This window comes from Sporothrix brasiliensis (assembly GCF_000820605.1).
Source record: "Sporothrix brasiliensis 5110 chromosome Unknown Cont20, whole genome shotgun sequence".
NCBI classification, from domain to species: domain Eukaryota; kingdom Fungi; phylum Ascomycota; class Sordariomycetes; order Ophiostomatales; family Ophiostomataceae; genus Sporothrix; species Sporothrix brasiliensis.
The window spans coordinates 596303-618956 of record NW_024467139.1 but is presented as its reverse complement, the minus strand read 5'-3'; the positions used below and the strand labels follow the sequence as shown (position 1 = coordinate 618956).

Here is a 22654-nt window from a genome sequence, read left to right as displayed (position 1 = left end):
AAGAAAGCTCAAGAAAGCTCTAGAAATAGATCAAAATGCATTGTCTTTCATCTGGCCATAAGCAGCAGGCAAGTTCCGTCTGATTATTCGCGATTCTGGGGACGGTGAAGAGCCTCATTGCATAGGCGCATGTGTGAGATTTGGCAGAGGAAGGTGTGTACCTGCCCAGTGGACCACACCGCCCAACAGCCGCTACTAGTGCCAAGCGTGTCTGGCAACCGCAAAAAATCAAGGTCACGTCTTTTCTAATGCACACGACAGCATATCACGACCATGCATGTTCAGCGACACCCGTGACGCCACAAGTCTTCACAATCGCAGCCACCTCTGCATATTGCGCCCACTTGCCCATCTGCACCCAATGCCGGTGAACCTGCGGAGCCTCGACCGCTCGGCAAGGGCCGTTGCTGACACAGCAATAAGTAACATGTCAACAACATCCATATTTGCAACAACCACGACTGCAGTCACGGCTAGTAGCACAAGGAATGCACTGTCGCGCGTCTGGCAACAATGTTCATGCCGTCCATTCTCTGCGACAACCGCGGCACCAGCAGCCAGCAACACCCGCTGGAAGGCCCGCCAGGGCAAGGACCAGTATGCGCGTGAGGCCAAGGTGCGCGGGCTGAAAAGCAGGGCCGCCTTCAAGTTGCTGGAAATGGACTCGAGGTACCGTCTGTTCAAACCAGGCCAGACGGTTGTGGACTTGGTAGGTCGCCAGGGACGTGGCGTCGAGAGGACGGGGCTCGTTGCCTGCCGTGCCAGCTGCTAGAGTCTGCTAATTTGTAATTTGTCATTTGTATAGGGATATGCTCCAGGAAGCTGGTCGCAGGTCGCCGTGGAACGCACCAAACCCGCCGGCCGCGTGCTCGGCATCGACCTGATCCCGGCCCAGCCGCCACGCGGCGTGTCGACGATCCAGGGCAACTTTCTGGCGCCGACCGTGCGGCAGATGGTCAAAGACTTTCTGGCCCGGACGCCGATGCAGCCGAACATGCAAAAGACGCTGCAGTCGCCAGCAAGCACAGCGGCTGCAGCAGATGCAGCAGATGCAGATGCCGAGACCGACGCTGACGCCGACACGGAGGCCGACTGTGCGAATGAGAATCGTGAGAGGCACGACAGCCCGCCTTCGACATCGGCTGCCGTCCAAGAGGAGCCGACTGCGACCGATGTCGTGGTGGACCGCCCCAGCTACATTGAGATGGAACGGCGGGCATCGGCCTCCTCTTCCGCGTCTGCCTCGTCCGATGGCGCAGCGTCTCCAATTCCGGAAACACCGGCAACCACCCGTTCTGGCCGCATGGTCGACGTGGTCCTGAGTGACATGTCAGAGCCCTGGCCCCAAACATATGGCTTTTGGCTGAACACGCTGAGTAACCCGTACCACAGGATGATGAACACGAGCGGCAACGCCTTCCGCGACCACGCCGGCAGCATGGACCTCTGCCATGCCGCCCTCGAGTTTGCCAGCGACACCTTGCGCCCCGGAGGCCACTTTGTCTGCAAGTTCTACCAGGGCGGCGAAGACAAGGCTCTCGAGAACCGCCTCAAGAAGATGTTTGCCAAAGTCGTCCGGGAGAAGCCCGAGTCCTCGAGAAGTGTGAGTGGGCCGGGGATCGCGCACGACCCCTGTCTGGTTTTCTCCAATGCGGGCTTACTTGCTAACACGGATCGACTGTAGGAATCAAAAGAGTCTTTCTTCGTGGCCCTGAGGAGGAAAAAGGACGTCACATGGGACGACATTAAAGATCCGTAGGCCACATCCCATATCACAATGAGAAGGACAACGACAACATGCACCACGACATATGATCATAAACGACGGATAGATGGGATAGAGGCGTTCCAATACCATATACCACATTAATATATGTTTGGCTTTACTATGTTCACCTCCATATTATGGCACCTGGATCTGTATTCAATTTTTTTGGCATTTCGTAAATAGAAGAAACGTTTCTGCGGAAAGGTAATATGAAGAAACACCCTGGCCCCTCTGCCTTCCCTTGGCGCCCGAAAACCATTGAGCCTGGAATAGGAATCACAAACAATCCGTTTTTCGAAAAGGACAAAGGCTTTTTATTTTATTTTTCTCCTTCCCGCCCGATGGCACTCTCATCCTTCCAACTTTTTTTTTTTTTTTCATGACGCTGGAAATTTTGCACGGCTTGCGTCCCATATGTTCTCTCACGCGAAGGAGGGAAAGCACATGGAACACACAAGCTAACAAAAGACGAGAGCACCGTACCACCCGACATGCAACAAAGTCCAAATAGACAAGACAAAAAAAATAACAGAAAAGAAAACACCAGACAAAAGTGCATTTTCCCTTTTTGTTCTTCCTTGTCCATTTAGACCTTGAAGCCGCGAGACCGTCTGCGACCACGGGCACGCTCGAACTTGCGGCCCTTGGAGGCCACGTACGGCTTCTTGTGCTTGTGGGGGCCGAAGCCAAAGTGCTTGACGGCCTCACGGGCCTTCTTGGGGCCGCGCAGGAGGAGGGTGTTGGCACCCGTGGGCTTCTCCAGCGCAAGCTGGTCCAGGGTGAGGGCACGGCCGCCGGCGGCGGTCAGGCGGGCGCGGGCCGTGGCGGTAAAGCGCAGGGCAGCGACCTGGACCTTGGGGACGGTCAGCAGGCGGTTGTCGTCGGTGACGGTACCGACAACGACAACGGTCTTCTTGGCGCTGTCACCGTTGCGGGTGTTGGCAGCGATGCGCGACAGCGAGACAGGAGGGCGGTTGATGCGCGACATAAACAGGCGGCGCAGGATGACCTTGTTGAAGGACGCATCGGTACGGCCTAGACGGTGGTCGGTCAGTCGGTGGAACAATACATTTCAACAGCGCCACGATTGTAGACAGTGTGGTTGGGAGGGGGAGTGAACTCACGGGCCAGGAAGCGGTAGAGCTTCACGAGCAACTTCAGGTAGACGTTGTCGCTCTTGGGAGCGGCACGGTGCGAGTTGCGCACGTGGTGGTGCTTGAGATCGATACCTACAAAAAGAAAAAGAAAAAAGAAATTCCTCCCAGTCAGCCCTTTGGTTCTTGGTATGCTCAAAACAAAAAACGAGATTTTGAGGACGGCAGGCCGGAGCAAGCAGTCCCAGACAAGTTCGGCAAGGAGATATAACAAAGACTGTTTCCGTGCAGTCGCATGACGGGCTGTTTTCGACTGTCTCAATTCCCTCTCAAGCCACTTTGTCCGCCCTCTGTTTTACAAGAGGGGGAGCCAAGAGAAGCCATTCCGGAGCGAGAGCAGATCAAGAAAGATGCCCGCAAAAGCGAAGACCCGAAACAATCCTCATCTCCAAGTCGAACACGTCAAGACGCCGCAAACCCAGCCGCCAAGAGTTCGCAGGAGGGAGCCGAACAAAAGCAGCCAAAAGGTCGGAACAGACGGGACAAAGAAACTTCCACAAGCAGGACGAGACGTCGATTACCGTTCGGCAGAGATGTCCTCAAGAGCAGGTCGGTCGAAGATCAGGTAGCACAGCACAAACGGGTAGCAAGCCACAGAAAATGCCCATGTTTAGCATGATGGCAGCATCGCTCGTCTCTTTTGCATCCCGTCTCGTCGTTTTACGGGCGAGACGAGAGAATCAAGATCAAGACCCATCGCCACAGATGCTTCCGCATCGGGCCCCCCGTCCGTCTCCTGGCGGCAATTGCCCCGTGTGTGCGGCGCTGCTTGATGTCTGGCTTCGACGCAACCTCGCTCTCTCCATTCTCTCGTGTCGGGTCTCTCGGGTCTCGTCTCGATGGAAAATGGGCGCGGAGAGTCTCTTGTCCTCGTCTCGTTGTCGTTCCCAATGGCCACAGATGTCGTTGTCATCCCTCCCACTCGCACACTTGAAAAGGAAAAAGAAGTCTTTTTTGCCTTGTTACCGCCCACTGTCCGCCGTCTCTCGTCCCTTTTGCAAAGGACAGAGAAAAAGCGTCCAGTCGGAAGCAAAGGACGCAAGAGCTTGCTCTCTCACGTACCCATCGTAAAAGCTGACTCTCGGAAGAGATTTTGTGTAAAATGAACCCCAGGTAACCCGCAAAATGTCGAGATGAAAAAAGTTGGTTGACAAAAGAGTGTCGTGATGGTTGGGGCAGGGAGAAGGAAAAAAGAGATAGGCCACACGGAAAAGAGAGGGGACTGGTGCAAAAAAATTATTAGCAAAATCTGGGCCAACAGCAAAAGCGGAAACTGAAAAGTGGACTGCTCTTTCCCTTTTTTCCTCCGTCTTTCCTCGTTTCGTTCTCAAGTGCTTGTAGTACGAGTTAGTGGGTGGGCGGTGAAGAGCGGCAATTAGGGTATTGTGTCTTGTTGCTGATTGGTGCCCCAATGAAAGGCGCTACTGTAGATTCTTATGTAATAAATGACAAAGCGAGTATCTTTTGGTGACTTGCCTGACCATACTTCAGATGACATAAGGAACATGTGTTCGTGTTCGCAGCTCGTGTTTCCCAGTGTCAGATTCCGTAGATGGTTGTAAATAAGAATTCTCAAGTAAAACAAAGTACAGGCGCTGCCTCCATGCAAACCAGTTCCAGAGCCCAGTCTATCCAAAACGCAAAAGGAAAGTAAACCAGTCCCTCCCAATGCAGTGAAATCTATACAAAGTCCCGGTCCTATGACTGCTTCCTCAAAACTACTTGATGAGTATCCTGATAGCTTGTTGTGCTGACGACCAATATCTCGATACCCCTATAGCGGAAAGGTAGGCCATTGGGACGGGGCAGGGAAAGAAAGAATCGTGACGGACATCTAAGGTCTAGCGTCTAGACATAATTTGGAAATGATGCTCTCGCGCTGTCTCTCAATGATAAATCAAAGAAAAAAAAAGAAAAAAAAGCAAGAGTGAGAGACGTAAAAAAAGAATATGCATCCAACAACCACTCAAGAATATATACTTGGTTATAAGACAGCTTCCTCGTCCTGTTCAGCACGCAGCCCCAGGAGGAAGTCGCGCGACATTTCGAAGCTCAGCCAGCTGGACGCCATGCTCGGCGTCACCTTGAGCAGATTCGGGACGATGCCCTTGTACAGGCCCCTGATGCCTTCTTGCGCAACAATCACACGGATGGCGTCCGTTAATGACTTGTACTGGTAGCCCATGCCCGACATTGTGTTGATCTGGAACCGGCGTCGCAGGACGTCACTAAGAACGTTGGGAGGAAAGGTTAGCAAGCCAAAGGCTCGTACATGGTGTGTGTCAATGGCTCGGGGCTCTACGTCTAGACGTACAAAGGATATGTGCAGGTTTGCGCTACGGCGCCAGAGATGGCACCTGCCGCGAGTTTCCGTACGGCCGTCGGGTTCTTCTCGCCGTCTTTTGTAAAGTATTGCCGGACCGCTTCGTACGTCATAAAGTTGAGGCCGACGTATGGTGCCACGCCGGCCACGGTCGGGATAATGCCGCGGTACAGCGCCTTGAAACCGCCTTCGTTCTTGTACATCAGCACGAGTGTGGCCCACATGCCGGGCATCTGTCCTGCCCGGTTGCCCAGGCCTGCAAAGGAGGCTGTCTGGATCGAAAGGCGTGTCCGCACAATGTCGAGAGGGTATGTGAAGACGACGGATGTGATGCCGGCAATGCCACCGCATGTGAGGCGCGCTAATGATGTCAGGTCGGCGCCGGGATACGACTCGAACAAGTGCTACAATGGAGAACATGTTAGAACGCCCGTCCATGGGAAATGGAGCGTGACTGATAAGAAGGCAAGACCGCCGACGCCTTGGCCGCGCACCTACGTACCGTCTTGTAGAAGTTGTAGCTGCCAAACTGCACGGCCGAGTAGGGCACAATGCGGATGCAGTTGGTGCCGTTGCCGCGCATGAACCCGCGCCAGCCCTCCTCCACCCACATCTTCTTGAGCGCCTGGCCCACGGGCATCTGGTATTCCGTGCGGCCCACGCTCTGGATCTGGAACAGGATCTTGAGGCGCTCGAGGGGTGACACGACTGTGCGGGAGACGGCTCCAGCGACGCCACCGCCGCAAAAGGCCGCGACGACGGGGTCGGAGAAGAAGAGGCGACTCTGGGCGAGGATGTCGGTCCCCACGACCGGTTTCCGTTTTATTAAGTCATCCTAGGCGTAGCGTATTAGCAGAGGGCCAGCGGAGGGGAGGAAAAGTCGGGGCGAGGGTGGACGTACAGTCGCCATTGTGTATGTCTGTATGTCTCGGAACGGCAGAAAAAGAAACGGGCAGGATTGCCCCGGCAAAAAAGTCACCCTCCGCAAACAGGCCAATTGACGTGGCAAAACGCCCTCAAAAGCTTCGCTCGCGTTTGCCTCGCTCCCCAGCAGTACGAAGCGACACACGGGCTGTGTGAATGCTGTGTGGTCGTCGATGCGGCGGCTGTGTTTGGGTCGATCGTGGTCGATCGTGGTCGCGTCGGAAAAGGGTTGTCTTGTCGGATTGCGCAGGGCACAGGCAGATATGCACGAGGTTGCAGGTGTCTTGCAGGGTGCGCGCAGGGTCGGGAAGGGGGAAATTTTAGCAAGGAAATGCTTAACCCGAAAAGGCGATTTTGCGGAGGAAGGGGAGCTAGGTTGGCTTCGAAGGGACGTAGTCGACGGGCTTGCCGGTCGCGCGCGTGTGACAGCTCGCGTGTCAAGGTCAAGAGGCTGCGAGGACAGAGAGGAGGCTGATTGAACATGAAATTGATTTGCAAAGAGCTTCCGTTGGCTGTTTTGCGCTCGAGGTCACGATGAGGGTCGAGGGTGCCAGGAAACGGGTTTCAAAAGCCGGGGCGCCAAAGTGGGTTGCATTGAGCAAGGCTGCATTGGAAGCGGCTTAGTTCGGATGGCGGAAGCAAGGAAACGACCGGGTGCAGGCGCTGGACAGTGGTCGATAGCCGAACAAAAGAAGGACGAAAACGAACGACGGCCCGTTGTGAAGGAAAGTTGAGGCAAAAGTGGTAAACGATAAATGGGTGGGAATGTAACGATATTTGTCTGTTCGCGCAGATTCTTTGACAAAAGACTGCAGAAGACTCTCCATCAAATCGAAGGGTCGGCGAGCAGGGGCACAGGGGCACAGGGGCACAGATGATGTGTGTCGGAACACGGCGAGGGAATAGATGAGGTAGACGACCGTGATAAGACGGATAGATCGAAAGAAGAAAAGAGTGTTGTCGAAATCGATTCCGGGTTTGAGAGAAATGGTAAAAACTGGAAGGAAGGAAGCTGTGTCCTGCCGACTGTCGCTCTTTCCCTGCGTCTTGAAAATCCAAGGAAGGTACCGGTGTTTGCTGTTGGAGAGAAATGGGAAGGAGCAACGGGATGTACTTTGGTAATGCCCAGGCCGTGCGCTTATTTATCAGTGTCTTGTTGGGAGTCTGATGACTCTTTCGTCAGTGTCGACAACAAATCCCACAACGGCCGCGTCAAGCAGGGGGGAACGAAGGAAATTCCAGAATGAAAATGAAGCCAGATGCGAGGAGGGCCAAAAAGGGAAAACACTTGAGGACTCCTCGAGGAACCCTTGGCAGCCAAGAGAGCAGACGGCCAAGATGAATTGGGGACTTGGTCGTTTGGCAAGACGCCAGCTGAACTGTCTCCCAGACGTAGCAGTGGCCCAGGCCAGGCCTAGCTCGTCTCCGAGTTGGACTGAGGGAGCCTGGGGCGTAATACGTCGCTGAAAACGGCAATCTGGCTGTGCAAAGCACAGCACGAATACGGAGCAGGAGTCTACAAGCGCCGGCATGAGGAAATGGTCAAATGTCGTGCGAAGAAGGGACAAGCAAAGAAGTGACAGGCAAACATACGCACGCTCGCTGCGCTTTGTTTCTTGAGGTCGAATTCGCAACTGAAAGCCGAAGTGACATGGGCAGTGCGGCAGAAAAGTGGATACGCTCATAGACGAGGCTGATAGCCGAGTCCCTCTTCAGATGGCATTCTTGGCACCTTTGGTGAGTGCTCTGTACGGGACTACGCACGGGTTGCTTCGGTACTCACAGTCAGCCGTCATCGATCCAAGTAAGGGAAAAGAGTGCGCCCCAGAGGCGTTGGGCCCTGAGATCATGTCTCAGACCAGCCGGCCAAGACATATGCCACTTTCAAATGTGACCTCCCGCATATCCTGCGCCGCACACTACAGAGGACATGTGCTTCCAAAGCGTTCCAATAGGGCGGCAAACACGAAATCGTGAAAGCAGGGCGAACTCAGATCAACTGCATCTTACAACAGGGTGAGACTCGGCATAATGGAAATAAAGCGTCCTGTTGGGTTGGCCAGGGCGCTAAATGATCAAACAGGCAGAAGACAACTGGTCACGCTGCGATGTGGGAGACCAATCTCAGCGGCTCAGACTATTTTTCTCAGCGACCTATTGCCGCGGCCTGTGACTTCCCGGACAGCCAATCCCTGACTGTCAAATGGCTTTCTCAACCTGTGAAATACGTTGTCGCTCCATGGCTCTGGAACAAAGTGTCGTGGTGGCTTTGGGAGGTGCCACAAAAGTCTCTCTGACTTGTTAGAGGAGACAAAAACTGCAAGAACACGTACTATTCTTGTCTCTACAAGCGTCCTTATACGAGGGTGAAAGCCTCGAGGAGAAGTTTAGAAAACAGGTCGGGGTATCCTTCCCTAGCAGTAGTGCGAGGCCACGAAGACTTTGGAGACGTAGCTGGTTGAAGTACATCACTTTGAGGAGGTGGTGGTACCATCTGTTGTTATCGACAGACGCCGGGCCCGGTTTCGATTCCGGCCGAACAGTTTTACCATGTAGGTACATTAACTTCTTATCGTTTTGTCGATTTTTTTCACATCATCTCACTTGCCTAACGGAAGTCCTACTAACCTGCCTCTGATTTTCTTGGTGTAAAGGTGCTTGCTTCTTTCTTCTGTGCTTTTGCCTTTTCCATCCTCCCAAGCCCGCTTATCTAATCCGATAAACTAGCTTATTAGTGGGTTGAACATCCTACCAACTCACGTATAAATAAGGGTCGGCGATTATATAAAATAAGGGCATAGGGATATACGTTTATATAGGTTTATATGTCAAACAATCAGAAACGACTCAGTCTCCTATCTAGTGAGAGGAGGAAGCCTTAGTCTTATATATCTATCGAACCTCATACCCGTAGAAGGTTTACGATGACATCGTACAAAGTTGACACTTTAACCTCATTCCTGTATAATGGTTCCGTATAAGGTTTCATACCGCGTTCCTGTTAGTCCAACCTCTCCAACGAGCCTTGTCTTTGTGACTTCTCTGGTGCCCTACCCCTGTCAGCTGCCTGACAGTCACTCGTTTCAATGAACATCTACGCCCCTCCCGTGTTTATCTCTTTATCTTTAACGTAACAATCTAAGACCCAGCCGTACTCTCGCAGCCATAGACTGTCAACACACGACACGAATCAGAGCCTAGACAGCGTCTTATGGGTTGTGTCGAACAGCGTACTCCTGCTTTCCCTACTATACCCCCACGAGCTATTCCTATTGACTTTATTCTGGCAGCTATGGAGGACCAGCAAATCACAGTATCCGACGAGGGGGCGCCCAAAATATACAAATAACGGTCGCATCCTCCAACTTTTCTCTCTCTCTCTCTCTTTCTTCCCACACACACGCACAGTCGCAACTTCTCGTCTCCTCTTACATTCCCTCGCCTTTTCCATTATAACACACTACGCAGCATCAAAAAAAGTCCAACCTTCACTATGCCCAACCCGACGCAACCTTTAAGGCTTGACCCTGATATCGTCACAAAGGGATTTGTCCCCGCTGATAGAATCAGAAGTCTGGGCAAGGAGCGCGACACCAGTGTCGCCAGCGAGAAAGTCAACGAGCTGGTTAGCTACTACAAGAAGGAGGAGTCTATGGTCAAGGCATACGTGCGCCGTCGCGGCGTCGAGTTCACCGACGCAGATCTGGCCCTGGCAGACGATGGCGTCCTGGTGCAGCGCTCCATCGAGACTGGGTCTATCCAGGATCTCGAGCAGATTGCGGTCGCCACCTTGAAGTTGACCTCCAAGCTGTCAGAAATCCAGGTGGATGATCTCAAGAAGCTGACGGCCGACATCATTCGACGAGAGAGGGCGTTGATCGATGCTCTTAATAAATACGGAGAGGGACTTAAACATGAGGACTAAGAAGGGGGAACTATTTATTCTGTACGAAATACAGATGGGATGGATGCAACGCTGGGGAGGGGTGGGGCGGTGGGGCACGGCTAGCTAGAGGGCTCAGGCTGTCAGGGTAGCAAAACCTAGAAACTTCTGGACGGGAAGAACATAACAGTGACGACACTAATATGAGCTCCAGTCAAACTGGCATACTGGCTCCTCAAAAATAACAGTAACATAACGTCCACTTAGACAGTGGTCCGAGCAACCTGCAAATCAAATATCCACAAATGTGTATTTCTCTAATCGGGGAACGATATATTTCTATTTACGAGTTGCATCCCGTTCGATATCGACGCCGAAAGACAGTCGAGAACAAGAGGACGAGGACGAAGAAGAGTAGGTTGCATCAACGACTTGACCTCAAACAGTAGCAACAGCAGAAAAAAATCAAAAACAAAATAGAAGGAAATAGAAACACATTACTTTTGTGGGCGTTCGGTCTTCAAGAAGACAGCCCCCGAAAAGAGCTGCTTGTCGCACATTCTGCCATTGACCGTTTCGTGCCGTCGGCGAGCGTTCCTTTCGTGACAGAAGACAAAGGGTGAGAAAGACGGACTTGGATATGAAGGGGGCCGAGCTCGAGGAACCGACATCCGCCGCATAGCCCTCCGTAAGGGACGATCCTCCCGCAAGCGATAGCTGGGGTTCGCAGTACGTGGCGAGGGGACGACTAGGGGGGGAAGGGCACGGTTGGAAACACGATGAATATAAACGACGAAGGGCGCGGGAGGGATCGAAATGGTATTTGGATTTTTGAAAGGAGTTGGAGAACCGACAGACGTTTCCGCGTGCGACACCGACCGAACCGATCACTAAAATAAGAGAAAACAAAACAAGAGAGTGAAATAGAGGAAAGAGCTGACAAGTACACAAAGGAAAGGTGGCGAGGTGGTTCGAAGAGACAAGCTCTGGCTTCCATCTCATCAACAAATTCAAAGAGCTGAGTAGGCAGGGCGCGAGCAGGGCACTTAGATGTTATAAGAAACAATATACCGTGGCGGCAGACGGCCTCGGGGCAGCTTGAGGCGCTTGCTGCGGCAGGGGCGGCTGCGTCGAGGTACCTCGTAATCTCTGGACCGTGTCTGTTTGGACCCGAAAACGTTTTCTCCCATGCTGCGTGTCGTCAAGTTATCGGGACACTACTCTGCGACGTCCAAGTCGTCGTGAGCTGGGGGAGGCGGGCTGTCAATGCGCTCACGCTCCTTACGGTCGTCACCGTTTGTGCCGTTCTCACGGCGCTCGTCGCGTTCCTCCTTCACATCACGGTCACGGTCACTACTGCGCAAGTTATTAGCAATACGTTACGTGGTGGGAGCGACATGGACATCAATCGGTACAAAGGGTAAAACCATACCGTTGCTCCGGGCTGCGAGACCGGTCACCGCGGTCGCGACGCGAGTCACGGTCGCGGTCGTAGTCGCGGTCGCGGTCACGACGGTCATCCTTACGAGGCGAGGCATCACGGCGGCGAGGAGACGGGGAGCGGCCACGACGGGGAGAGCGGCGGCGATCGCGTTCGCGGCCGGAGTCGAACCGCCACGAGGCGGACGGGGGAGTGCGTGCCCACTATAAAGCCGCTCGTCAGTCATCTGTGGTAAGACACAGAGCCAAAACGCCCACAGGTTGTTGTAGAAATATCCGCTTCGGGGTGTTTGCTTACTTCGATCTTCAGGATGTCGTCACGACCAATACGCTTGTTATGCATGTCGTGGTATGCATCGTCGGCATCGCGGCGGTCCTCGTATTCGACAAACGCAAAGCTACATCAACGTTAATCCATGTGTCCGAGGGCAGAGGCGCTTCGTGGAAAGAAATCGTATGTGATTCGCATGCCCGAGAGCGGTGCAGGTACTTACAGACGGCTGGAGGCGGAACGAGGAGCGGGGATGTCGCAGCGGACCAGGCGGCCGTAGCTAGATTGCAAATATCTGTCAGTACTGTCCGTGTCGATATGTCTGTCAAGATGGTGAAGCTCGTGGCGTGTCTTCTTTCTTCGTCGCTTGGCACGCTGACGTCGACAGAGTGCAGACGTACGCACGACATGCATGCTCTGCGTTCCATTTCGTGCCACCCTTCGCGTATTGCCCAACGACGTCCTAGAAATGAGGTGGCATAGGAGGGGAAGTAGCCTGTCTCCTCACAATAACCAGCAGCCAAGGGTGCAATGCTGTGCAACAGGAACGACGCTATCGTACCATTCGCTCCTTTGCTGGATAGAGGGCTGGGCAGGATGAGGCGACGTACGCAGACGAAAGCGAGAATGGCAGCGAGGAGCAAGGGGGCGCAAACGAGGGTGAAAACACGGTTTGACGAGGCTACGTCGAGAAACGCAGAAACGGAGGAATGGGAGGGACAGGGGTGAGAACGGAGGAGAAAAAGGACGGTCGCGACGAGGAGGAGGACGAGGAAGACGATCGCGAAGAGAAGGACGAAAAGGACGGAAGGCGAGAGACGGAAAGAGGACGGCAGAGGACGAACGAGGATGCGAGGAACTCTGTTTTTCGCAGCTCCGTGTCGACGAGCGAGAAAGACGAGGCCATTTTGATGACCTTTTCTCAGGAAACATACCGTTCGAATTCGTAAGCGAGATCGCGTGCGCGAGTGCCGTGGCTGAAGCCGGTCACGTAGAGAGTCGTGCCGCCGCGAGACATTGTCAAAGTACAAATGTGCAGGCGCAAGGTAATGGAAGAAAGCAAGACAGGGTCGTGGCGACGTCAAGAAACAATCGAAGCGATGATTGTGCGTAGCGAGAAAAATAAAAGGGGGGGAAGATATAGTGTTGTAAAGAAAAGGGAGAAGAAAAGTTTCGGAAGGCCCCAAAAACCATTTATGGAAGGAGGACAAAGAGAGACAGAATGCGAAGGAAGGCGAGAGTCGAAAAAATAGATGATGCGACGCCCGCTAGGGTAGGTGCGACCAGCGGCCGAGCCTAGTGAGCAACAGGCTGCGTCGTGCTTTGCCACTCGTCTAGTCATGACCCACAGTCACGTGGCGTAGCGCGACTGCGGCAAAAAGAGTTTCATCGTGGGCGCGCTTCCAAAGCCAACTACGAAGCCGCGCATAGAAGCGTGGTAATAAGACCATACGATGTACGTCGTATTAATGGGACCTGGCCCAGGCCTCACAGATAAGCGAGTTCGGGCAATTAACGATTACTATTGGAAACGTTTACTAAGCTTGTGCATAAAGCAGAAGCAGTCAAGCATAGGCTATGTAACTACCGCACCGGCATTATACCAACGGCAAAAATAGCCGCAACAGGCACATCAAAGCAGCTACAGGATCAGATACAGGCTGCACAAGATCGTCGGCCCCATGAAAATCCCGGCCCAGAACATGATGTTGCCCAGCGTCTGGCGGTTGCGCATCCACCGTGTTCTGCTCAAGCGCACCAGTGGCAGCTGGCACATCTGCAGAAAGAGCAGGTAGCCGCGCAGTTTCTTGAAGATGCACCACATGACGAGCTCGTGGACGCACGCGGACAGGAAGAAGGTGATGAGTGTTGCCGTGTACTTGTTGACCTTCATCGCCGAGATGGAGCTGTGGTAGACGTGGCGCAGCAAGAAGAGGTGCACCGGCCGGTTCCAGTCGCGCGCAAACTCGTCCCATGTGACCGAGTTCCACCAGGCCGAGTAGAAGTTGCGGTCGGCAAAGAAGGTGATCTCGGCGAGGAAGTTGAGAATGGTCTCCCAGATGAGATACCAAGTGAGCTGTTGAGGCACGTTAGCAGAGTGCAGAGTCGACACGTCCGAATGTTCAACGGGACACACGTACCAAATACTCCATCATGAAGGGGAAAATGAGGTCACTCAACATCCACGGGAACTCTTTGAAGCGCTCAGCCAACGGCATGCCGGCCTCCTTCATCGCAAGAGTGCGCATGACGACGGGGTACATGAACGCCTGGGACACCATAATCATGACAAAGATGATGCCGAAGACGGCGACCAGCTTCTCGGCAGCGTAGCGCCAGTTGATCGTCTCGGACCGCGGGTATTCGAGCTCGTACACGAGCGTCGGCAGCACAATGTACTCGTAGTGGTTGTTGAACGTCAGGTTGTGGGGGTACATCTTGTCGGGCCGCGTCGACTTGCCACGCAGCTCTTCGGTCAGACCGTCAATCTCCCAGTGCAGGATCCGCTCAAACACGCGCGCCTGCTGGTAGTCGAGGGGCTGCCCGGACTGCAGGGCGGCCACGACCTTGTCGAGCGCTTCGGGGGTCGCCGTGCTTGCCGCCATTTGCTCCGCGATGGCGTGGGAGCCTTGCTTCTTCGCATGGCCGTCCTCGGTCTTGACGCCAGACGACACGGCTGCGCGAGCCGCGGAGGCCAGTGCGGCGTCGGCTTGAGGCCGGCTGGACGTCCGAATCTTGTCGCCAACATCACCCTCGTGCAGCTCGGCACGCTGGAGCTCCTCGAGGCGCGCCTGGAGCGTCGCGCGGCGCTTGTAGATGGACGACAGGTAGCCGTTGTAGAACGCGTACGAGTGCTGCTTCATGAGCATGACGAGGCCATGCAGCACAAAGAAGACGGTGTGGGACCAAGGCCAGTCGCGCAGCTGCGTCCAGCCGATGAAGAGGGCAACATACATTGTCTGCCAGATGTTCTGGACAATCCAGCCGGCGCCGTCCCACTCCATGAGCCGGCCGTCGTGGACAACGAGCTGGATCAGCCAGCTCACACCCGTCAGCGCACACAGCACGCCGTCCGACAGCAGCATGACAACCACGTCGCGGTGGAACATGTTGGCCATGATCTCGTTGGTGCCGAGCGGGCTTCCGGTCTTGCGCCAGTTTTCGGCACCGATCTTGATCATAAAGACAAAGACCGAGATCCAAAAGAGCGTGAAGAAGCCGTGGAAGGGGCTGTTCGCCGCGGCGGCGTTCTGCCGGTCAAAGGTCGAGAAGCCGCGCGTAAACACAAAGTCGCTGAACCGGCCACGCGGCTTCTTCTTGCTCTTGGGCTTCGAGGACACCGAGCCACGACGGTGCTTGGCCTGGCCACCGTCGTCCAGCAGCGCCTTGTCGTGGACGGCGATGCCGTCCAGCAGCCGCCGCTTCTCTTCCATGTCCTCGCGCATGTGCTCCAGGTCGGCGCGCAATATCTCCACAAGCTTGGGGTCGTCAATGGACACAACGTAGCTTTGGCCGTGGCTGTCCGTCCGACCGGCACCGTACTCCTTGACGGACGACAGGCCATTCGCATCGCCGTCGATGGATTCGGACGAGGACACCGCCGTCGTGTCCGAGGAGTGCTGCGCGCCCTGGCTGTCCCTGCCGCCACCGGCACTGCTGCTGCCGCTGCCGCTGCCGCTGCCGCTCTTCTCTTCAAAGATCACCGTCGCCGACAGCTTGCGCCCACCCCGCTGCAAGCGCGACGTCGGCGAATATACGGCCTCCCGTTCCAGGCCCTCTCGTGGCGAGCCGCCCTGCTTCGTCGTCGTGTCGTCGAGCTCCGAGGCGTCCGCCTGCACCTCGTTGCGCAATTGGGTCTGAGGCTTGCGGCGTTGGCGGAGCACCATGCCCTCGGCGGGCCGCGATGTGAGCTCGTCATAGTCCTCCTCGCTGGGGCTTTCCGAGGCTGTGACGGATGCGTCTGAGCTAAATGTGCGGTCCAGTCGCCCGGAGGAAACACGAGCAGCGTAACGCATGGCATTGGGCCGTTGTTCTTGTTGTTGTTCTTGTTGATTTTGTTGATTTTGCGCGACCGCGGCACCGTCACTGCCCCCTTGGAAAGCAGTATCGTTCGGCGCCATTGTGGTATGAGGGTCTAGTCAATCGGTCCTTCCCAATACTGTTTTGTCTGAAAATCGAGTTTGAGCGTGAGCTTGAGCTTCCTGCCCTTTTATGTCAACCCAGATGGGAGGGTTTGTAGTGACGTAGGGCAGGTGCGAAGAAAAGGAAACGGAAGAAAGAAAGTGGATATGCGGACCCAAAATAGCTGTCTGGATTGGGTGTGGCAGCTATGGAGTAGCAACTATAGTGGACTCGGCCCCTTCAGCAACAGTAGTGTGAAATAAGCCGCGCAACAGAGGGGTTGACAAAGTTGGAACGGAACAGCGATTCTTCAGATTGAGAGACGGGTATTCGTAGTGCGACTGTAGAAGAATCGGCAACGACCTCGCTTTTTTATCGAATTTAGAAACGTTTCAGTCGGAAGTCTACTTTGGGGCGAGGGCGAGGTCTGACAGCCGTAAGGTGGCAAGAACAGTGGTTTATGTAAGAGAGGTGAAAAGATGACCACTACGTCGCGCCTTCCGGATTCTTCGGCGCCGACACCAGGCCAGGAAATGGTGGGCGAGGAAGGTGCGAGCGAGTCCGTTATATGTTTCGAAACCAGGAGAGCGCATTGAATCCGTGAATTGAGGCGCGCCTTCCAGACAAGCATGTGAGAGAAACAAAAGCGAGAAATACCGAGGGAAAGAACGAACCCGATATTTGCGGAAAATAAATGCGAGGTGCAGGAGCGAGGGGGGAATCGCAATGGAGAGCAGGGAATGGTTTTGGACGGGGGGCGCGCAGAGGCTCAGCGGTTAGGGAAAGAGCCTCCAAGCCACGGATGGTACTCGAAATACGCCATACGTAAAGGTGCATGCATGACAGCTCCAGGTGTCCACTCTGTTACAGGGTAATGCCAGCGCCAAGATGCACTAATACAGGACAGCGAGCCACTATCCCAACGTCTTCCGAGGTGGCTAGCGCTTACGGAGCGATACCGATCCCCAAACGTCAAGTACTGTGTATTACTGGCACTGCCTATCTGCGCTTCTTCCTGCTTAGTATCCAGTCTCTGACACCTTCCACATCACTCTCTCAGAGCGCTCAAATTGGCCGATTGCTCAATGGGCGACCTGACAACGGGTATTTTTCGCCGCATCGCCTATTCCGAGCCATGTGGCCGCCGATCGTGCAAGTCTCCATTCCGTCTTAGGTCAAGCCACTCTCTATCCGGTGCCATCAAACACAGGCGCGTGATGAGTGCCGGAGCGGCCGGAACGCCACAGGCACCCGAAAGCGTCCGGAGAGAACGGCAGCCATGAGGCTGTATTGTGAGGAGGGCTGTTGCATGTGTAGTACTGGCAGCATATTACGAAGGAGTCGAGCGAACAAAGTGGTTCCGGCAGGCCTGCGTTTGACGACGCAAACATCGTCGTGGCGACATGGTATGTCTCAGTGCGAAGTAAGATGGAAGAACATGAAAGTATTTGAACAAAAGACAAAAAGTAAAATACCAAAATGAAAACAGTTGAGAAGGGAAACGGAATGACGAGAAAACGAACAAGACAACCGCAAAACAAGGCAGGAGACGCAAAAGGAGACGCACGAAAGCTGGAGAGAAAACGTCCACCGTCTCTGTGTGAAGCCGCACCGATTGTTGCCTTCTCGCCCTGTTTTTTATTGTTTGCCCAACAATGTCATACCCAAACATGGTTCCTGCTTCCTCTCGGTGTCTCGTTTGTCGCGTCCTGGAAATTCACGTCATCTTCTCGTGCGTCGCCATCAACGAGCCTAGAAGAAGAAAAGAGAAAAAGGAGGGTTAGTGGCATGTTACTTTGAAACAAAACTGCTTTCAAAATGTAGAAGGAGCTCACCAATGAAGGTCGTGACCAGGCGCGAGCGCACCTGGCAAATGTCCTCGGGCACCAGCCAGATGGTGGCGCCCAGCTTGCGAGCAATGCTGATGCTGAGCTTGGCGTTGAGGTACGCCTCCTCGTCGTTGCGGCCGCTCGTGACCAGGTCGTAGTCGACATAGCTGCTCTTCATGCCGTTGAGCACGTCCAGCAGGAACACGCCCGTGCCAATGGCCGGGTCCTTGAAGGAGCGGATGGTCGAGTTGCGGCCGCCCTTGCGCGACATGTCGTTGGCCCACCGAACCATCTCGGCATCCGTAATCTCCTTCTTGCCCAGGCGCTGCGCCAGCGACGACAGCGTCACCGTAATGTCGCGGCGCATCAGCTGCCACACGAGGCCGAGCGTCAGCGTCTTCTGGCCGTCCGTAATGTCGGCGCCCTGGATGCCGACCAGCGAGAAGCCGAGCTGCTTGCCGAGCTCGATGGCGTAGTTGGTGTTCTCGACGGCCTTGAAGCGCATGACCTCGCCGCCGCTCGCGGGCCGCTTGTTGACGAACCGCCAGTTGACCGAGCCGGCCACGACCTTGTCGTAGGCCTGCAGCAGGATGGTGCCGTCGCGCAGGTCGTCAAAGAACGACTGCACCGCGGGCTGCACGTCCAGGCTGTTGAGCCACAGCGTGAAGACGCGCGCCTCGCGCTCGCCCTCGGCGTCAAAGTCCTCCACCTCGGCCTTCTCCTCCTCGGTGATGGGGTCGAGGGCGGGGTGCGTGTTGAACAGGTTGGCGACAAAGGCGAGGTTCAGCTTGGGGTTGCCGGCGACAAGGGACGTCGGCGACAGGAACTTGCGGCAGCCCAGCTTGTCGGCGTTCTGGAGGACCTCCTCGGCGCGCTGCAGGGTGTCGCGGGTCTGGAGCGGCGCACGCGTGCAGCCGTACTCGTGGCCGATCTGGGCGAGCAGGACCGTGTAGTTCTCGCCATCCTTGACGTCCGACGAAAAGTTGGAGACGGTGCGGGGCCAGTTGGCGGCCTTGAGGTGGTAGTTGAACCAGCGCAGCAGGATCTGCTCAGGCGGCAGGCGCAGGAACTGCTCGAGGGTCTCGCCGTCCTCCAGCAGGCGGTACAGCTCCGGGTGCAGCTTGATGTCGATCTTGCCGAGCAGACCACGGCGGATGATCTGCCAGATCAGGCCAAGAATCAGATGCTCGCGCACCTCGATGATGTCGCCGCTGCCAATGTTGACGACGGAACAGCCGATGCCCTTGGCGGACTCGATGACAATGTTGTTGTTCTCGGTCATCTGGAATGCGTTCAGGGTCTTTGTCTTGCGGCCGGCAACGTTGAGCACACGCTCGTCGATGGTGTCAGGCACGCTGTCGTTGATGAGCTTGGCCAGGACAAGGCCGTCCTTGCACTCGTCAAACATCTCAAAGGTGTCTGTGGGAAAGGGCAGGCGGTTGCCAATGTCCGGGTCGCCGGCCAGGACGGCGTTGATGTGGCGGGTGAACTCGGTGCGCTCGTCCTCGTTGATGGTGTGGGTGGTATTGGCGTTGGATCCCTGGACGTGGATCTTGCCGCTGACGCTGCCCTTGGAGGCATGGCCGCCGCCGGCGCCGCCTGTCCGCTGGGAAACGATGCCAGCCTTTGGTGACGCCGGGCCGGGGAGCGGCGAGGCGCCGGTGGAGATGCGCTTGGGGTCGCCAGCGCCACTGCGGAGGTTTGCGATGAGCTGGGTGGTGCTGTTAGCGAGTGCCAGTGGCGGGAAAGTGAGATTGGGAGACGAAGAAAACAAAAGAGAAGAGACGTACGCCGACATAGTCTTCGAGCTCGACGCGCCGCGACGAGTCGAGGTCCACCTCCTTTAGAGCTTGGCGTACGACGTCGTATGGCTGACGCTCGCTCGCCTGTGTAGCCTTGATGGCCGTGGCCTCGTCGACGTAGCCCTTGTCATCGACATCGAGGTTGCGGAAGGCATTGCTCAGTTCAAAGATCTCATTCTGTTGGAATTGAGGAAATTTCCTGTCCGGGACACTCGGGTCAGTAAGGCCGAAGGAGGGCAGAACGGACGCACGCCAACCAAGCGGCGGCAGAAACCAAGAAACACAAGGGACACTCACCTCTGAAGCTTGAGAACGTTCATGGTGGGCAAGGAGCGGTTGTGAGAGTAGAAAAGAGGGAGAGAGAAGAGGCAGTTTTGCGTCGTTGGAAAAGCCGATGACGACGGCGGGCGAGGAGGGCAGCTCTGGGTTTTGAGGGGTCCGCTGGCCTAGAGCAGCTCTCCGCTTTGCCTCTTTGTTCGTAGGTCGGCCGTCCTTGGCTTCTTCGCTGATTCTTTGTCGTTTGGGCAGCACGGCTGGTTGTTGGGTGTTTTTTCTCAGACTATGCAGAAAGGCAGAGGAATGGCGTCAGGATATTCACACAATATAAGGCCCCGGGCGCAAGCACGAAAGCCGGTTTGGGCGAGATCAGGGTTTTTACGCAGCAGGTACGACCTATGTCAAACAATGGGGAGGCAAGTGCCAAATAGTACGAATGTACGAAATAGACTGCGGACGTTGGCGGGGGTGCAGGTAGGAACCACCCGCGACAGACCAGTCGCCACTGCCCAGCCAAATACGCCGTGCAGGCAACCAGGAAGGAGAGAAGCGCCAAAGCCCCAATACGGCGGGTTTGGTGTTGGCGTGCGGCAGGTACGAACAGCGAACTGCGAGGCACTGATGTAATTATGCCTTCAGCCCCTGGACGTGGAAAGGGAAGGAAGGTGGGGTGGAAGCTGCCCCCCCATCGCCCGGACGATTCGCTGACGCCTGGCCCCGTCACGCCGAGTGCGAGTAGAGCATGTGGTAAAAGCGGGTCATAACGAAACACCGCAGCGCAAAACAGTAGGTGCGACCGTCAGCCAGGGCGGTCCCAGAGTGGGCCTCGCCGCAGCAGCTACGACCGACTTGCGTCGTCAATTTTTACAGGGCACTAGCTCACTGGTTGGTCTGCAAGGCAGCTGCCAATTCCAAAGTGTGCGGGGCGGCCCAACAGGTCCTCTCTCTCGCCTAAAGGCTGCACAGCAAATTTTCTTCCTAGATCCAAAACCATCTCCAAACACTTTTCATCTCTTCTTTTCAGCCCTTGATTCACACAGCCGCACACCCTGTTCCAGCCTCCAGCCGACGCGCCATAGCCCCCTTCTAGGACTGTCTCCAGTTCAGCAGGCTACAGGATAACAAAAGGCCGCCAAAAGCGCGCTTTCTTGCGTGCCGAGCTTGTCGATTGCTTCAAAGGCAAGGCGTTCCGTTGCCCACGGCCTTGATTCTTCTTGCATCGCAGACACACGAGCTTCGGCTGGCCCGACGTCCATCGCGGAAGCTTCCATCTACGAGGCTCTCGGTCATCGGACGGCCACCAAACGGTAAGTCACCTGGCAGGCACCGGCTGGTCTAGAATATGTTGCCTTTTTTCTCCTTTTTTATATATTTTATTGCTTCTTTTCCTTTGCTTCGTGAGGACCCGCCATCATTCTTTGCGTCTGGCTTCAACAATTGTACAATTGCACATGAGGTATTGGACTCACTCGGATGGCGGAGAGCAACTCCGGGCCTACCCAACTACGAGGTGCTCGGCCGCCGAAACAGGAGCGCATTCTTTGTCCTCCTGGCTCACCGGGCCGAGACGCCCCTGGGGACTCCTACATTTGTTTCTCATGCACCGGCGCAGGTGCAATGCATACCGGGTTGCACTTATTTTGTCCTCTGCTATGCCGTCTTGCTTGCGTATAAACCATGGCTGCTTCACATTCTGACTGGAGCTTTCGTGCAGTAGTATCCCCTTTTTCTCTCATCCACATCCCAAGAAACCTTCCCCTACATCCATCCGCAATGGCATCACCGTGTGTGGCCTGCCACGAGCCCCTAGTGTTTCCCAACGAGGACGGCGTCGAAGTGCCAGACGACCTCCAGCTTACATGCGGCTGCCATTTCCACTGGCAAGTGCCTCTTTTCCTCTGACACTCACCTCATTCGTAGCAAGTAACATTCTGACCTTGGGCCGCCTTGCGCTCCGTCCGGCGTACAGGGAATGTCTGTTTGAGAACGCACCCGCAGTAGCCAGCACGCTCGAGTGCCCGTCGTGTGGCCAGCATGTCGCGACTAGCAGCAGCCAAGTAGGTGTTGGCTCGTCGTCATCTTCGTCAGCGGCCGCTGCCGCGCCAGAGTCGCATCAGATCCTCACGCGCTACATCAACGAGAGCGGCCTGCAGGAGGGCTACGACATCTACTCTGACATTGCCGAAGAGGCGTACTATTCGACGTATCCGCAGTTTCTGCGCGCGCGGCCGTTTCTGGCCATGTGCAGCGAAGGCCATGTGGAGGGCATCATCGAGCTGTGCCAAGAGGCCGACGTGGAGGAAGAAGAGGGCCAAGACGACGCGGACGAGGCCAACGAGATGGAGGACGATGCGCCTTCCGTTCCCGCGGTGCGTTCGGCCGCGCTGCTGCGGTACCAGGATCCGCTCAACCAAATGGCGACCGGTCTGCATGTCGCCATTGCAAACGACCAGATCACAGTGGCCTACTTGCTGCTGTACCTGGCCTCGCAGCTGCCCGTCGACCAGTTCCCGCCCGAACTGCTGCAGTTTGCCGCGCAGATTGGCCGTCCGGAGCAGGCCATTCTCGAGAATGTAGACATCCGCTCGCTGCAGACGGCAGAGGGTGAGACGGCTGAGGTGCTTGCTCTCCGCAAGGGCGGCATGTGGGCAGAGATGGCGCAGCGAGGAGTGTTCTCGGTGTAAGCATGCATCGGGTGGATAGACGGTGACGGTGTTACGGCATATAAAAAAGTGATTGGGTTTACTGGAATGGGCGGTGTGGTGTAAAGCTTTTACAAGAATTCATTACACTTTTTTTGACACTTTTCAAATATATATGTGTGTGTGTCATATACTAGGCTCTTTTTATTGAATATACACT

At 55.4% G+C, this 22654-nt stretch overlaps 8 protein-coding genes across 8 annotated transcripts; 3 read left to right on the top strand and 5 right to left on the bottom strand.

Annotated features, from left to right (window-relative positions):
- Positions 1–427: 427 nt before the first annotated feature.
- On the top strand, positions 428–1759 carry SPBR_07313 (21S rRNA (uridine2791-2'-O)-methyltransferase; the record flags this gene model as incomplete). The annotated part of the gene is made up of 3 exons (XM_040765567.1): positions 428–709; positions 806–1603; positions 1685–1759. The coding sequence occupies 3 exons, from the start codon at positions 428–430 to the stop codon at positions 1757–1759; spliced, it is 1155 nt and encodes a 384-aa protein (XP_040616168.1).
- Positions 1760–2354: 595 nt separating this feature from the next.
- On the bottom strand, positions 2355–3159 carry SPBR_07759 (large subunit ribosomal protein L18e; the record flags this gene model as incomplete). Its single annotated transcript, XM_040766013.1, has 3 exons — positions 2355–2803; positions 2893–2997; positions 3141–3159. The coding sequence occupies 3 exons, from the start codon at positions 3157–3159 to the stop codon at positions 2355–2357; spliced, it is 573 nt and encodes a 190-aa protein (XP_040616167.1).
- Positions 3160–4906: 1747 nt separating this feature from the next.
- Positions 4907–6155, bottom strand: SPBR_07370 (solute carrier family 25 (mitochondrial phosphate transporter), member 23/24/25/41; the record flags this gene model as incomplete). The annotated part of the gene is made up of 4 exons (XM_040765624.1): positions 4907–5150; positions 5237–5649; positions 5748–6080; positions 6147–6155. The coding sequence occupies 4 exons, from the start codon at positions 6153–6155 to the stop codon at positions 4907–4909; spliced, it is 999 nt and encodes a 332-aa protein (XP_040616166.1).
- A 3507-nt stretch (positions 6156–9662) lies between these two features.
- Positions 9663–10094, top strand: SPBR_07973 (uncharacterized protein; the record flags this gene model as incomplete). Its single annotated transcript, XM_040766224.1, has 1 exon — positions 9663–10094. The coding sequence occupies one exon, from the start codon at positions 9663–9665 to the stop codon at positions 10092–10094; it is 432 nt and encodes a 143-aa protein (XP_040616165.1).
- A 1175-nt stretch (positions 10095–11269) lies between these two features.
- Positions 11270–12781, bottom strand: SPBR_07167 (pre-mRNA-splicing factor srp1; the record flags this gene model as incomplete). The annotated part of the gene is made up of 4 exons (XM_040765421.1): positions 11270–11408; positions 11485–11696; positions 11791–11890; positions 12699–12781. The coding sequence occupies 4 exons, from the start codon at positions 12779–12781 to the stop codon at positions 11270–11272; spliced, it is 534 nt and encodes a 177-aa protein (XP_040616164.1).
- A 624-nt stretch (positions 12782–13405) lies between these two features.
- SPBR_06670 (sterol O-acyltransferase) lies at positions 13406–15884 on the bottom strand (the record flags this gene model as incomplete). The annotated part of the gene is made up of 2 exons (XM_040764926.1): positions 13406–13840; positions 13905–15884. 2 exons carry the CDS (start codon positions 15882–15884, stop codon positions 13406–13408), a joined length of 2415 nt encoding a protein of 804 aa, XP_040616163.1.
- A 1718-nt stretch (positions 15885–17602) lies between these two features.
- SPBR_06750 (uncharacterized protein) lies at positions 17603–19836 on the bottom strand (the record flags this gene model as incomplete). The annotated part of the gene is made up of 4 exons (XM_040765006.1): positions 17603–17637; positions 17721–19425; positions 19505–19715; positions 19814–19836. The coding sequence occupies 4 exons, from the start codon at positions 19834–19836 to the stop codon at positions 17603–17605; spliced, it is 1974 nt and encodes a 657-aa protein (XP_040616162.1).
- A 1729-nt stretch (positions 19837–21565) lies between these two features.
- Positions 21566–22476, top strand: SPBR_07666 (uncharacterized protein; the record flags this gene model as incomplete). Its single annotated transcript, XM_040765920.1, has 2 exons — positions 21566–21576; positions 21762–22476. 2 exons carry the CDS (start codon positions 21566–21568, stop codon positions 22474–22476), a joined length of 726 nt encoding a protein of 241 aa, XP_040616161.1.
- Positions 22477–22654: the final 178 nt, after the last annotated feature.